A 14927-nucleotide genomic window follows, 5' to 3' on the forward strand; every position below is an offset into this window, starting at 1 on the left:
TAGAGTTGACAGCTCTAAGCAGCCAGGAGATGAAGTATACCCAAAGGTTGACAAATACTCTGGCAACTAGTGCTAGTGAAACCAGGGTTCTAGTCTCCTGATGGGGCTCAGGTGTGTGTCATTATGCGATTAGTAGTGCATGGAATCCACGTGCTGCACAACAAGGCACCATCAATGGAGCCGAATCGAGGGCCAGCACTCGGAACCATGACAGAAGGATGTTAGTGAACCAAGAGAGTTTTTAACTACAATCTGGTAGGTTCATGAACACCACTACTTTCTATTCCAAATGTATTAAGTCACCTTATCCACCTTATAGATAATTAGGGATAATACTAAATGCTGGCCTAGCCAATTACATTCAGTAAGTAAATTAAAATAAACAATTATATGGCATGCAACAGCAAATCCGCGGGCAGAACAGAAGTGGTGAAATCATAATTGCTATCATTCTGAGAGAGAACTGATTTTTGTGCTCGCCAAAACATAAACTGCAGATGCTGGAAATCTAAAATAAAACAGAAAATGCTGGAAACACTCAGCAGGTCAGGCAGCATCTGTAGAAAGAGAAACAGAGTCAATATTTTAGGTGTCTCTGTCCTCGAACCTAAACTCTGTTTCTCTTTCCATAGATGTTGCCTGAGCTGCTGAGTGTTTCCAGCATTTTCTGATTTTGTGTAGCCATTGCACCTCTCCAGGGGCAGTACCTTAGCATTCCTAGTAATCTATTGGAAGGGAAATTGCTGGAATGGTATGATACCTTAAAATTCTTTTCAACAATAATACAAAAAGGATGATGACAAACATCTGAACTGGCACTGCAGCATCCGTACTTTGACTGCTTGTTACTTGTGCCTCAAAAGAATCCAATATTCACTGTGTGATGGTTAAGTCCTCAAGATCTGATCAGAATGCGCTCCAGGATCCACACAAAGCCATATAAAAGTTCGGACTTCTGCCCTACCACTTTCCCCATCCTCTCATCCTACTCCTTGACATTTCACGCATGTTTTCAGGCAGACCTGACGATGGACCAAAGACTGTATTGTACAAGCCAATTAGCTTTTGTCTATAATGAGGAAGAAGCTCAAATACTGTTGTCCTTCATCAAATGGGTGAGAATTAATCACATTACATGATCCCAGTATACAAGTTCAGCATTGTCCAAACTATCTCTCTATGATTCTGACAAATAGCAAATTTTTACATCCAAACTCATTATTTTTCTCATTATTCTAATCATTTTGTTTCATTTTGGGTCATCAACCCAAAATATGAACTCCATTTCTCTCCCCACATATGCTGCTAAACTATTAAGTTTTTCTGCCATTTGCTGTTTTTATTTAACCTTAATATGGCACTGCCAGCCAAATCATTTTTCTGACCATTCCAACATGTATTCAGCATCCTGAGGGCACCAAATACTCAGAAATGAAATTAGTTTTATCACCTGACCAAAAATTGAATCCTTGCTTGCCAGATTCAAATTATTGAAGAGCTAGATATTAAATTTTCACAAATATTTTTCAGATAAGAATAAAGGATCAAAAAAAGGTGTTATTTGGAAATGTTTGGGTCGTGGCACTACAACCAGAATGTATTGTAAAGACAAATAACGCTAATGAGCAATACATGACACCATTAGTGGCTTATGACTTCTGCACTAGTGCAACTTAGTAACTCATCAGAGGTAAACCATCTATCAAATCAGCCTATTCATAGGGTATCTACAGATTAAAAACCATATTTTTCAAAAAGGAAGTACTTGTATAACTGCACAAAAAAACAGGAGCAAGTGTAAGCCAAAGAGCCCCTCGTCTGCTCCGACATTCAATATGATCATAGCTAAAAGGTGTTGTTTAATTTGCTTCTATCGCCCTTCAAGGCAATCGATTTAAGATCAAAACTAAATATTTGCATGAAAATATAATTCCTTATGTTACCTTTGTTTCTTTTGTCAATTGCCCTAAATTTGTGAACCACATTTCTTGAACCCTTCATCAATGGAAATAGTTTATCTTTATTTATTTTGTCTTTTTCCTTCACGATTTCGAACACTTCTATTAAATTGCCTTTCAACCTTATATATGTACTGCTCCATCCTAGGCAACTTCCTGGTGAATCTCCTTTGCTGAGGTTGACCAAGAGTGAGGACTGATATTGGGTGGCCTGAGGTGAATGGTCAGGGCTGCATCCTGGACAGCATGGTGAATGCAGCTGTTACTGGGGACTGGCAGTGGCTGCTCCATGTATTCACAGTCCACCTGGATCTGACAGTCTCTCTCGTCACTCATGTTCAATGTGATGGAAGCTGCTGCCTCCTCCTCTGCTTGTTAGACTGTACATCTCATATGGGAGACTGGCTTTCATTAATCAGGCCATTTAATACATAAGTAGGAGCTTATGCTCCAACTTTATAAAACCTTGGTCAACCTCAGCAGAGGAGGTTCACCAGGACTTTGCCCAGGACGTAGCAGTACAGTTATAGGAAAGACTGAAGAAACCAGGTCTGTTCTCCCTGGAGTGGAGGAGGTTAAAAGGTACGAAATATTATGGGGGGTCCAGATAGGGTAGACTGCAGGAAACTGTTCCCCATATCAGAGGTAGATAAAACTAGAGGATGTAGATTTAAAGGGGATATGAGGAGGATCTTCTTCACCCAGAGAGTGGTAAGAACCTGGAATGAATTGCCTGAGAGAGTGGTTGAAGCGTTTAAAGTGTTTAAATGAGCAGCCAGGGAGTAGCCCTGAGCCCTGCATCTCGTACCAGCCCACCCAACACTAGTCCTCAGAGGCAGCCTCTGCATACCACAGATCTGTGCCAGGTTCCCAGCACAGCAGTGTGCATGCTGAACAGATACCTTTTTTAAACATACTATGGGAGTCTGTGAGTGTTCAGATTGGAGGACCAAGAACACTATAATGAGTCATTGCTTTCTGGCATGGCATAAGTGGACTAGTGTGAGCTCAATCGATTGAATGAGTTCATTCTGCATGGTAATGACACTCTGACATACAATCAACTGTGATCAATACTTAGCTGCACTCTTCAGTTATGCACAATGTATTTTTTTAAAAGAAGACTTTACACCTATACAAGTTTCAGAGTATTGGATGCAACAGCTAGCTTACTTCAGATATGACCCATTAAAAGATGTCAATGCAAAAGTGAAAAGAAATACCTTATATACACCTCAAAAAATGAGAATATGGTCAAATATTTTCTTGTCCTTGATTAGTTATTAGACAAAATGGTTTCAACAGTACCATTCCTCAGAAATAACTAGTTAAAATGGAATCAAAACAGCACTCACTTTTAGATCTCCTTGAATTAGTAGTAGAAACTGATTCATGGACCAAGAAGAAAGAAACTGGAATCCTTTGGTCATTAACCAATGGGAAGAGGCCTGCAGTGTCGTGATGCAATGGCTCAATGTTCGCACCAAGATAGACGGCACTACTAGTTTACAAACCGCTCCATTACTGGAACCTGCAACAAAGGATACAATGTACTGTATATCTTTAAAAATATAAGCATGAGTAAAAGTCACAAATCTTTCAAACCCTACCTTTCCATTCACAAGAAAATCTACATTACTGCAGACAGCAACCAATCAATTAGCTTCTATATTTCCATCTGACATAGAAGAAGACCACTTCAGGCCATTGAGTCTATGCTAGCTCAATGAACAATCATAATTCTTGCACATTTTCCCTTTAACCTATTCTTCCTATATTCCAATCAACACCCCTGAGATTCTACCACTCACCTATACACTGGGGGTAATTTACAGTGGCCAATTTACCTACCAGCCTGCACATCTCTGACATGTGAAAGGAAACAGGAAGGAGATAGAGAGCCTAGTGTCATGGTGTCATGACAACAACTTTTCCCTCAATGTCACCAAAACAAAAGAGCTGGTCATTGACTTCAGGAAGGGGGGGCTAGTGCACATGTTCCCGTTTACATCAACAGTGCTGAGGTCGAGATGGTTGAGAGCTTCAAGTTCTGAGGAGTGAACACACTGGGAATATCACTTTATTCTGTCCTGGTCCAACCACATAGACACCACAGACAAGAAAGCTCACCAGTGCCTCTACTTGCTCAGGAGGCTAAAGAAATTTGCCATGTCCCCTTTGACCCTCACCAATTTTTATCGATGCATCATAGAAAGCATCCTATCCGGATGCATCATGCTTCGTGTGGTAACTATTCTGCCCGTGACCGCAAGAAACTGCAGAGAGTTGTGCACACATCTCAGCACAACACGGAAACCAGCTTCCCCTCCACAGACTCTGTCTACATTTCTTGCTGCCTTGGTAAAGCAACCAGCATAATCAAAGACCCCACCTACCCCGGACATCCTCTCTTCTCCCCTCTCCCATCAGGCAGAATGTACAAAAGCCTGAAAGCATGTACCACCAGGCTCAGGGATGGCTTCTATCCCATTATAAGACTATTGAACAGTTCCCTAGTATGATAAGAATGGACTCATGACCTCACAATCTACTTCATGATGACCTTCTACCTGATTGCCTACCTGCACTGGACTTTATTCTGCATTCTGTTACTGTCTTACCTTGAACTACCTCAATGCACTGTTGTAACAAATTGATTTGTATGAACAGTTTGCAAGACAAGTTTTTCAATGTACTTTGGTATATGTGGTAATAATGATAAACCAAACCAAACCAAAACGGAGCACCAAGGGGAAACACACTTCATATATTAGTCATAGCATCACAAGCACATAAACAGACTCTTCGGCCCACATATCCATGACAACCATCAATTACCCATCTACACAAATCCCATTTAGCAGCACTTGGTCCACAGCTTTTTGGCAATTCAAGTGCTCATCTAGATATTTAGAGACATTGACAGAGAGTCATAGAGAACAACAGCATGAAAGTAGGCCCTTTAATCCCAGTTTTTATTTTCCCCACATTCTTATCAACTCGCCTACCCTCCCCCCCCACCCCCCAAATTCTACCATTCACCCACACACTAGGGGCAATTTACGACAGCCAATAGCCAGCCAATTAACCTACCACCCTGCACGTCTATGGGATGTGGGAGGAAACTGGGAGCATCTGGAAGAAACTCATAGAGATAATGTGCAAACTCCACACAGACACCACCTGAGGTCAGGATTGAACCCAGGTTTCTGGTGCTGTGAGGCAGCAGCTCTCCTAGCTGTGCCACCACACTGCCCAAACGTTGAGAGGTTACCTGAATCTGCAACCCACTCAGGCTCTTAGAAATCTTGTACTTCTAATTCAAAAGTTTTAACACATTGTTGAATCTTACAACAGAGTTGGAATTCCATAAAAAATCTGCTGCATGATCAAACCGAAAGGTCCATACTTTTTCTTTCATTTTATTTTGGAATTGAACGTCAATTATTAGCAAGCTGTTTCTCCCTGTAAAAAGGATAACCTGTCTGGTGGGGACCTTGCATACTCATTTATGTGAATCAACAGCTTAGCAGGGCTTTAAATGTTCCATATTACTGCCAAAAAGGCAGGTAGTGCTTGAATACATATCTTCAATGCCTTTACCTGATGTAATGCTGTAAAATCTATTTTCAAAGAAGAAATGGATGTAAGTGAGACTTATTAAGATAACCAACCAAAGATCTTAAACATAAGTTTTAATATGTTTCTGGTTAAAAGCAGGAATGAGTCCCTGAACTCTACAAAATTTTTTTGGCCTGATACTAACCAGTTCTCAACCCTGTCCTCACCATGGTTTATCTAAATGACACCACAGCACAGCAGTCAGCTGATTTTCTCCCTGACCAAACCTGCAAACTCACATAGGATTCTCATCAGTAACTCACTGAAAAAGATGTGAATGAAGACCACATGTAAAAACCTCCCAAATGTTACGATCAGAAAGTACAATGACCATATCATCGAAATGGTAGCATAGAGGTTAAATTCCTGAACTAGTAAGCCAGAGGACTGGGCTAATGATCCAGAAATGTGTGTTCAAATACTACCGTGGCAGCTGCTGACTGTATTGGTTGTAAAAATTGATACATTTAGTGCCCTGCAAGGAAGGAACTCTGCTGTTCACTGGCAAATATATGACTCAAGACCAAAAGTAATATGGCTGATACTTAGCAATTGTCTGAAATGATCCTACAAGCCACGCAGTTCAAAAGCAATTAAGGACGGGTAACATGCAGGCTTCATACTAATGCCTGTATCCAGTGCAACATATAAAATAAATACAATATATTGCAACTACTTGCTGTTCCCAAAAATCTCACTTTCACAGAATATTGAATATATGAATATGAAACAATGAATTAGTTATAGGATTAAATCTTTTGAAACTAAATCTATACACATGTAGAAATCAAAAAGAAAGGCACTGGAAATCTGAAATAAAAATAGCAAATGCTGGAAACACTCAGCAGGTCAGGCAGCATCTGTGGAAAAAGAAAACTAACTTGCTGTTTTCCTCTTTCCCAGTTCTGACAAAAGGTTTTAAACTTGAAATATTAACTCCATTTCACTCCACAGATGCTGCCTGACCTGCTAGGTGTTTCTAGCATTTTCTGTTTTTATTGCTATTTCTGAGAAATTCACAATACTAAAAGTTCCAAAAGAAGGAGAATCCCCTGAGCTACTACAAGCCAGTATAAATACCCTCAGTACAACACCTGTGGTGCTGCATTTTATGTGTTTTATTCCTCCATTTCCTCAACAGAAAATTAAGTGGTGACAGAAATCAGAAGAGAGAGTCCTACAGCATGGATAGGGTTTGGGGAAGACTAATCGCCCTCAGGCCAACTATTGCTCACATTATTACAAGAAGTTTTAAACATCTGGTCCAGCAAACAAAACTGTTTGTGAATATTGTGAACACACGTACCAAGTAACTCGAGCATGAAGTCTGAGAATTCAGGTGTAAAATGGGCAACGAATTGTCCAAAGTGATATGCTGCAGGTGCAGATTCATCCTATGGTGACTAAATGCGATGCTCCGTGCATGACTTCCTCAACAATTGTCAATACAAGTTTGAAACTTAACACCCATTAATGCCCTTTTGTGAAATTAGTTGGCACCTGAGTATAGCAACCACTGTGCAGCACATGGATGCAGCATATGTAAGGACATTTTAAAGGGACTACTGGCGATTACTTTTAAAAGTTAAATGCTTTCCTAAATGTGAAGCCAAAAAGAATGGTTCTTCTAGTCTGATGCTAGACACTACTCACCTGCAAGTCCATTCACATCTCAGGCTAGTAGCTATTTTGGTGGTGACACCCATCTACTCCACTGCCAACCTTAATGTTTGTGAAAATATGCTGTTTGTTCCCCTTTGTTTTATTCCTTATAGATGGGATAAATTCACTTGTTCTCTCCTTGCTGACTGACCTGCTGATGAGCATTCAGTCACTGGTGCACTAAATTCCAATCTAGATTGTATGCTCAAATGCAGAATCAACTAGCCTCAGGCTGTGGCTTTCACACATATGAACAGGCAAGGAATAGAGGGATACGGACCATGTGCAGGCACCATGATCGGCGCAGACACGGTGGGTAGAAGGGCCTGTTCCTGTGCTGTATTGTTCTATGTTCTATGTAATAACAGACTAAAGTCACCATTTTGCCATAACTACTTATTTTTCTTATATATATTTACAAAATTTCTTTTTAATGAATTCAAATACTTAAATTGCCACAGTGGAATTTGAACTAATTTTCTCTGGGTTATTAATCAATCCCTCCAGATTACTACTCCTTTAGGCAAGTCCTTTATTTGCTTCATCTGTTGGGAGAACAAGTTCTCCATTAACATGATACTATAGTAACCAAGCTTTTTCTTGCATCTTTAAATTATACAGTATTAGATTATATTTAGGAAAATTAGAGATGTTAGGCTCAAGATCATATACAATTCATTGGAGGAACAGAAGAATTTTCCTTTAAACCATTACATTCCCAGTTACTTAGTTTGAATATAAACACACAAATCATCCTCTGGAATATTTGTTGCATTGTTTCTTTTGCAACCACCAGCTGTTTTTCTACTCTACATCCTTAATGAACAATGTCACTTACAAAAGCTTATTACATAGCAATACCAAATGGATTATGAAGCACAATTTTACTGCAGTGGTTCTGCTGGATTTCATTACTTGTCATATATCACACTGCATGTACAATTATTCAGTAGTCCAGATTAATCCAATAAAAATATTAGAGAAATGCAATTACTGAATAGATGATAGCATTTCATTTTAAACTACATAAACTTTTATTGAGAATCCAGGTTGTAAGTCTAAGGTCACTGTATGGTCAATACAAAGGAACTAAAAAGATAGCTAAAGCAATAATTAAAAATACAAAGCCTTAAAATCATAAAAGTAAGAAAAGAGAGGCAACAAAGTGTTATCAAAGTCTTGTAAATTAATCATTAAACAAACAGTAATAATGTGAAGAGTCTCAATTTCATACAGCAAAGGAAAAAAAAAATTCACAGAATCCTGTTGCAGCACCTTAGATGGACCAATTTCTGAGCAATGACCACAGAAGTACTATGAGACACTAAAAATCTCTAATGCCCAAAGTTGAAAGAAATCTCCAAGAGACAAAATACTTTAAGGTAATAAGATTTCCTTGCAATCTTCACAATGTGATCTCCTAAGCTTTGGAGAAACGAAGTACAGAATGGGTGCTCATTTTGCAGGGCACCTGCAATCACACAGCAAGGGCCACCCTGAGCCTCCACTTGCCTGTCACTTTAATTCTCTATCCCCTTCCCCTCTGACCTAGCCACCATTATGACAAGGCTTGAGGAACAGCCCTACAACTGGCTGGACTCACTGTGGCTTTCTGGACTCAACATCAAATTCAACCACTTCAGGTAATTTACCTTCTCTGTTTGTGTCAGTACTGCCCTGATCTGCTGTAGGTCATACATTTGTAATATTGACTCATTTTTCTCTCTCCACTAGTAAGGCATAAGGCTGCTGGCTTTTACACGTTCTGTTGTTTGTGTGCCTGCACACGGTCTGTATCCCTGCACATGGTCTGTATCCCACCATTTCCTGCCTATTCATGAGTCTGTCTAAATGCCTCCTAAATGTTGCTATCATATCTGCTTCTACAACCTCCCCTGGCAGCTTGTTCCAGGCACCTATCACTCTTTCTGTAAAAAAGTTGCCTCACACATCTCCTTTAAACTTTCCCCCTCCCAGCTTAAACCTAGGCCCTCTTGTATTTGACCTTTCCACCCTGGATAAAAGACTCTTAACTATCCTATCTATGCTTCTCATAAGAAAAACACAATGATGCTGGAGGAACTCAGCAGGCCAGGCTGCATCTGTGGAGAAAAGCAGGCGGTCAACATTTCAGGTCAGGACCCTTCTTCAGGACTGAAGATAGGAAAAGGGGAAACTCAATATATAGGAGGGCAAAGCAGAGCAGTGATAGGTGGACAAAAGAGGGGAGGCGGGGTGGGCACAGGAGTGATAGGTAGATGCAGGTAAGAGGTACTAATAGGCAGGTGTGGGGGAGGAGGGGAGAACAGATCCACCAGGGGATGGGTCAAAGGTAAGAAGAGAGAGGGAAAAAAGGATAGGAAAGGGAAGAAGAGAAGCAGCATGGTGGGGAGGGGAGTTGTGAGGAAGGGGGGGGGGGGGGGTGGGGATTACCTAAAATGGGAGAATTCAACATTCATGCCGTTAGGCTGCAAGGTTCCAAGACGGAAAATGAGGTGCTGTTCCTCCAGTTTGCGCTTGGAATTCTCCTGGCAGTGGAGGAGGCCGAGGACTGTCACATCAGTGATAGTGTGGGAGAGGGAGTTGAAGTGACTGGCAACGGAAGGATGCAGGTCGCGGTTACGGACACAGCGCAGGTGTTCTGCCAAATGGTCACCTAGTCTGTGTTTGGTTTCTGCGAAATGGTCACGCATTTCCAATATTTAGTTGGAGAAAATATCTGTTCTAAAGAAAGTTTCTTTAAAAAGTTGATTTCTGTTCTGTTCTAAAGAAAGTCTCTTTAAAATCTTAGATATTGAAGGAGCAGTCTGACAATATAGAGGTAGCTAAGGGACCAAGAGAGCTGAATGTGCAGGTAGTGCCTCGTAGTCAAACCTTACCTAGTCAAACAAAGTTCTGACCTTATTACCTTAAGGTGGAGCCGAATGATGGATAACTACACAATTACATTCTCAGTTAAATCAAACTCTGCATTTTATTCTCAATAATACATGTTATCAAGAGGAAACAGTACAACACGTGTCTAGCTAAACTTAAGCTTTGATCACCTCAGTGATAGGCAAGTGACTAGACTTTCATCCACACAGGCGATGAGCCCTGTCTGTGGTTCCCTTGAGAGTCACAAGCTAAATTTCCCTAAAACTAGCCCGTCTCTTTATTTCTTCATTTAATCACATGCTGTACATTCATGCATATCAATTCATTACACATTGCTTTAGCACCTCCATATATGATTGTGGGCTATAACTTCCCAGGTTCTTAGGATACCCTATTAATAAAATGATGGTGTTCACAACTGTTCAGCTGCCAAATGGCTGCTTAATGTGTCATCATCAATGGTTTATAACTTCTTCTGATGCCTGAAGTACTTGAGGTGTACTCTCATATCCTTGTGAAGTCTAATGGCTGTGTAAAGTTGCCCTATCCTTTGTTCCTGCAAGAATATCCCAAACCCAGCCAGCTGTGAATCCTTATTTATCTGTAGAAAAACGGCTTTGGCAAAACTGCCTTCAAGAGTGCTTAAGAGTTCGATTTAAAACTCAGTTGGTTTCATAAAGCATTCTGGGAATTTGATCAACTTATCAAATAAAGTATTTATCCAATATTCTAATGCATTCAGAATCTCAACCTTGTCACTAATTACATATCAAGCTGTGTCGCAGTTGATTTCAGAGAGAAGTTTCAGATTTTGACAGTTGTGAAAATGCATTCATGCTGCATGTTTAACTACAAATGGTGGTGAAAAAGAACTAGATGCATCAGGGAACCAGTGCTGTTCTCAGACAAAAGATGTCATTGCTGTCACCAGCCTGAAACGTAACTCTGTTATTCCCTTCATAGATGATGCCTGATGTGCTGAGTATTTCAAACATTTTGTTTTATTTCTTTTTTCAGATGATGTTGATGGGCAGCAAGTAAATAACCTCCAAATGGTCATGTATTATTTTTAATTTTTTATTGATTATTCATTGTCTTAAATTACCATTCTGTGTGCATCAGTATGTTCATTTACTGGACTCAATTAACTAAGCATGGTTCATTGAACAACTGTCCAGGTTAATTATGATTTTTTGAAAAGATGATTTCATTTGGTAAGCTACAGAAGTTGCAGTTTAAAACTGAACGATCAAATTGGTCCCCCCGAGCTCACATTTCAGAATTTTGGAGTTTATTTTAACCACTTTTTTCAGTTTGTATTGAATCATAATGTTATCAAAACATGATTTTCCTTCTGTCAAAAAAGGGATAAAGCTTAGTAAAGCAGTTTGAATTATTGTTTCAGTCCCGATTACTAGCTTTCATTAATTCTTATTCTATTAATGTTCAGTAAGTTAAACTAGTTTATTAACGTAATTTAAACTGAATCTGAAATTTATGTTATCTATGTTCCTTTTCCCCAAATGAGGGTCCTCCAAACATGTGAATTCTTATTCCTCCAAACATCTGAATTCTTAAAGTCTATCTTGATGTGTAGTGAACAAATAAACACTGCGTTAATCAGAGCACTTAGGAACAAGCCAGCCATAGTATCACTTTGTGAATAGTAGACTTTGATTTTATTGTATCTTATTTTTGGAACCACACATCTTAAAATATAGATATTACCTTTTGCTTTTACTTGTGGCAAGTGATTATAATAAGAAAAACATATTCATAAAACAAGTCCACCAGTAAAATGCATTATTTTAATATGACTATAACAGGTTTTTGCATATCAAAAAATCTTAATTAGATTTGCAGCAAGAAACTTAACTGAACTAGCAACATAAATATTGTGACAGCAAGAATCACAAAAAGCTAGCAGGCAAGTTGAACAAGTAGTCAAGAAGTCAAACAGCATTTTGGCCTTCATTACAAAAGGGTTGGAGTTTAAAAATAGGGAGATTGCAATTGTACAGAGTGTGGGTGAGGCCTCACCTGGAATACAGCATACCATTTTGGTCTCTTACCTAAAAAAAACATACAGTAACAATGGAGGCAGTACAAAGGATATTCACCAGGTAGGATACCTGGTAGGATACCCTTTCATCCCAGGACTTAAAGGATATCCTACCAAGACAGACTAAATAGTTTGGGCCTGTATACCTCTGAGTTTAGAAGAATGAGGGGTGACATTCAAACATTTAAGATCCAACAGGGGCTTTATAGGGTAGATGTTGGGATGTTTTCACTAGTGGAAGAGTCTCAAACAAGAGGACTTAGCTACAAGGAGCTGGTGACTTAAAACCTGAGGTACATCGAAATTTTGCCCCAGTAGATAGTGAATCTTTGGAATTCTCTATCCCAACAGCTAGTGGAAGCTGGATAAGTATTTGATAGATTGAGGAATAGAGGGGAATGAAGAAATGGCACAGAAGAGGAGTTGAGGCCAGTATTGGTCAGCCATGATCACTTTAAATGGCAAGGCCAGCTTGAAGGGCCTCTCCACTCCTACTAGGCACATGTCAGGAGCTTGATGGACTACCTTCAACATGCCTAGATGAGTGTAGCTCCAGCAACACTCTAGAAACTATCATCCAGGATAAGGCAGCTGGTTGACTGGCACTCCATTCACCACCCTAAATGTTCTGTCCTTCCATTGCTTGCATTCTTTGGCAGTTGTGTACACCATCTATAAGATGTACAGAAGAAACTCTAAATTATTTCCAATACTCACGATCAACATCGCTGCAAGTCCACTTGAAGTCACATACCATCCTGAGTTGAAAAATCTTCTTTCCTTTATCATTGCTGCATCAGATTCCTGGAAATCTCTTTTTAACAGCCAACACACAGTACAACAGACTGGCACTTTTCCCGAATTAAAATGACTGTATTTAGAAATGCTTCAACAGCTGTGGAGCAGGTTGTGGAATCACAAGATCATAAAAAGAGCTATGTAATTGTATGGTCAGCTGTGCCAACCACTTTCCCTGCTCAGTTTGAGCAACTGAGCTTTTTTCTATAACATTTTCCAGAAGAAGGAAGCCCTCTACCTCCCCAGTGACCTAATAGGTTCCTACTTCAGATGCTGGATCTTCCAAACACAACAGTGCTAACTTATTCACTTTGGAAGAAGAGACAAATGCTTTTATAATGCACTTTTCACACCCTCATAATATTCCAAATTTCTTGGAATCACCTAGCAGTATGAGTTCTTTTGTTTGTTATCCAAAGCAGCAACCAATTTCTGCACATGAAACTCCAAATACCAATAATGAGCAAAATAACTAAATGACTGAGGAACAAAGTTTACCAGCACACCAGGGGAAGCTCCTTCACCATCCTGGAGTATATCCAAAGAATTACTTGCATCCTTCTGCCCTGTGAATGGGTCCCTGGGTTAAAATCTCATCTGAAAGATACAACTTCCAATGGCAGTCAGGGGAAGGGTTATGATAGGGTTCCCTCCCCCCACTCCCTCAATACTGCACTGAGATTTCAGTCTAAATTTTGCTTGGAAACAAAACTTTTTGATTTGAAACAAGAATCTATTGTTCAGCTAAGTGTGACACAAACGTTGGAGGGTTGGGGGTAGCTTACTCAATTAGCACTATTAATAAATGGAACAGTTAACAGGAATTACTTATACACAAGGAGAAACATTCAATATAACACTGTTAACTTTCAACATCCACTTTCTTGGTGTTGATTCATCGAGACAAACAGAATAGTAAATTTTGATCTTTGCCTGGTACGTGACACAGCAGTGTGAATTTGCTCAGCTGATTTTTATTCCATTGATTTAAAAAAAATCAGGCAGGGTTCACAATGATGAGACATTAAAACAATTGTAGCAAGCAATGACCTGAATCAAAAGCCGTAGGCTCCAATACTATAAAATATACCCATCAGAAAGTGTTTTTCAGACAACAACATTTAAACATCTTTGAAAACATTTTATACAAACAGAGTAAGGATTCAACAATCCGATATTTATTTGCTGACCTTGATTTTGAGCTTGCTCCAGATTCAACCAGGTTAGTGTTATACAGAGAGGGTGAAAGAGTGCCAGAAAAAGCCCAGCTGTCCTGCTTCTCTGTGTATCTCCCTTTGATTCAGGGTCAGGAAAACATTTATCCTTCAATGTTGATCCCAAGGTACTGCAGAATACTGGAGCAAATATAAAAAATATGAATTATACCAATTTTGTAATTTATTTCTACATTTTTGTTCTAATTATCTGCAAATTACATGCCTATAAAGATTCTTACAGATTATACAAAGTGACCAGCAAGATTTATAAACTGGCTCTTTGATGGGGAAAAAGACATTCTGAAGCAAAACGAGAACAAAAACCTTGCATTTGTGTCATTTTTTTTTAATTCTGAAAACAATCAGAGCAGCTTTACAGAACCACAATCAGGCAATTATGGATGCTGGTCCAAAAAACAATGCTTAAGAAGGGTTAATGTGATCTTTAAAATCAATCTTGCAGTGATTCAGAAGTATTTTGTTCAAAAAAGTACATTTGTCAAAACTACTGCATGGAAATGGAAATAATGGACACAACATTTATTTTTAATAGTGTGACTAAGTACCAAAATCTGGAAACATTTGCAGGCTATATTCCCCATCCCAATCAACTTGGATAAAATAGTGGATATCATTCAAAATATCACAAATTGAATGCAACCACAGATTTGAAAACAACTTTATGTTTTCATAGGTAACAAGTAAGAATTATTTGATTTATTTTAGCGGTAA

General features: G+C 39.3%; 1 protein-coding gene across 4 annotated transcripts in view; it reads right to left on the reverse strand.

The window, feature by feature from the left end:
- Positions 1-14927, reverse strand: part of ccdc142 (coiled-coil domain containing 142) — a 104068-nt gene that overhangs the window by 44960 nt on the left and 44181 nt on the right. For all 4 annotated transcript variants that reach the window (XM_052033691.1, XM_052033681.1, XM_052033663.1 and 1 more), the window contains 2 exons: positions 14169-14333; positions 3314-3489 (listed from right to left, as the gene is read on the reverse strand). In XM_052033691.1, coding sequence (XP_051889651.1) covers positions 3314-3489; positions 14169-14333 — 341 coding nt within the window. The remainder of the gene's footprint in view (positions 1-3313; positions 3490-14168; positions 14334-14927) is intronic.

Source organism: Pristis pectinata, chromosome 2 (assembly GCF_009764475.1).
Source record: "Pristis pectinata isolate sPriPec2 chromosome 2, sPriPec2.1.pri, whole genome shotgun sequence".
In the NCBI taxonomy this organism is placed as follows: domain Eukaryota; kingdom Metazoa; phylum Chordata; class Chondrichthyes; order Rhinopristiformes; family Pristidae; genus Pristis; species Pristis pectinata.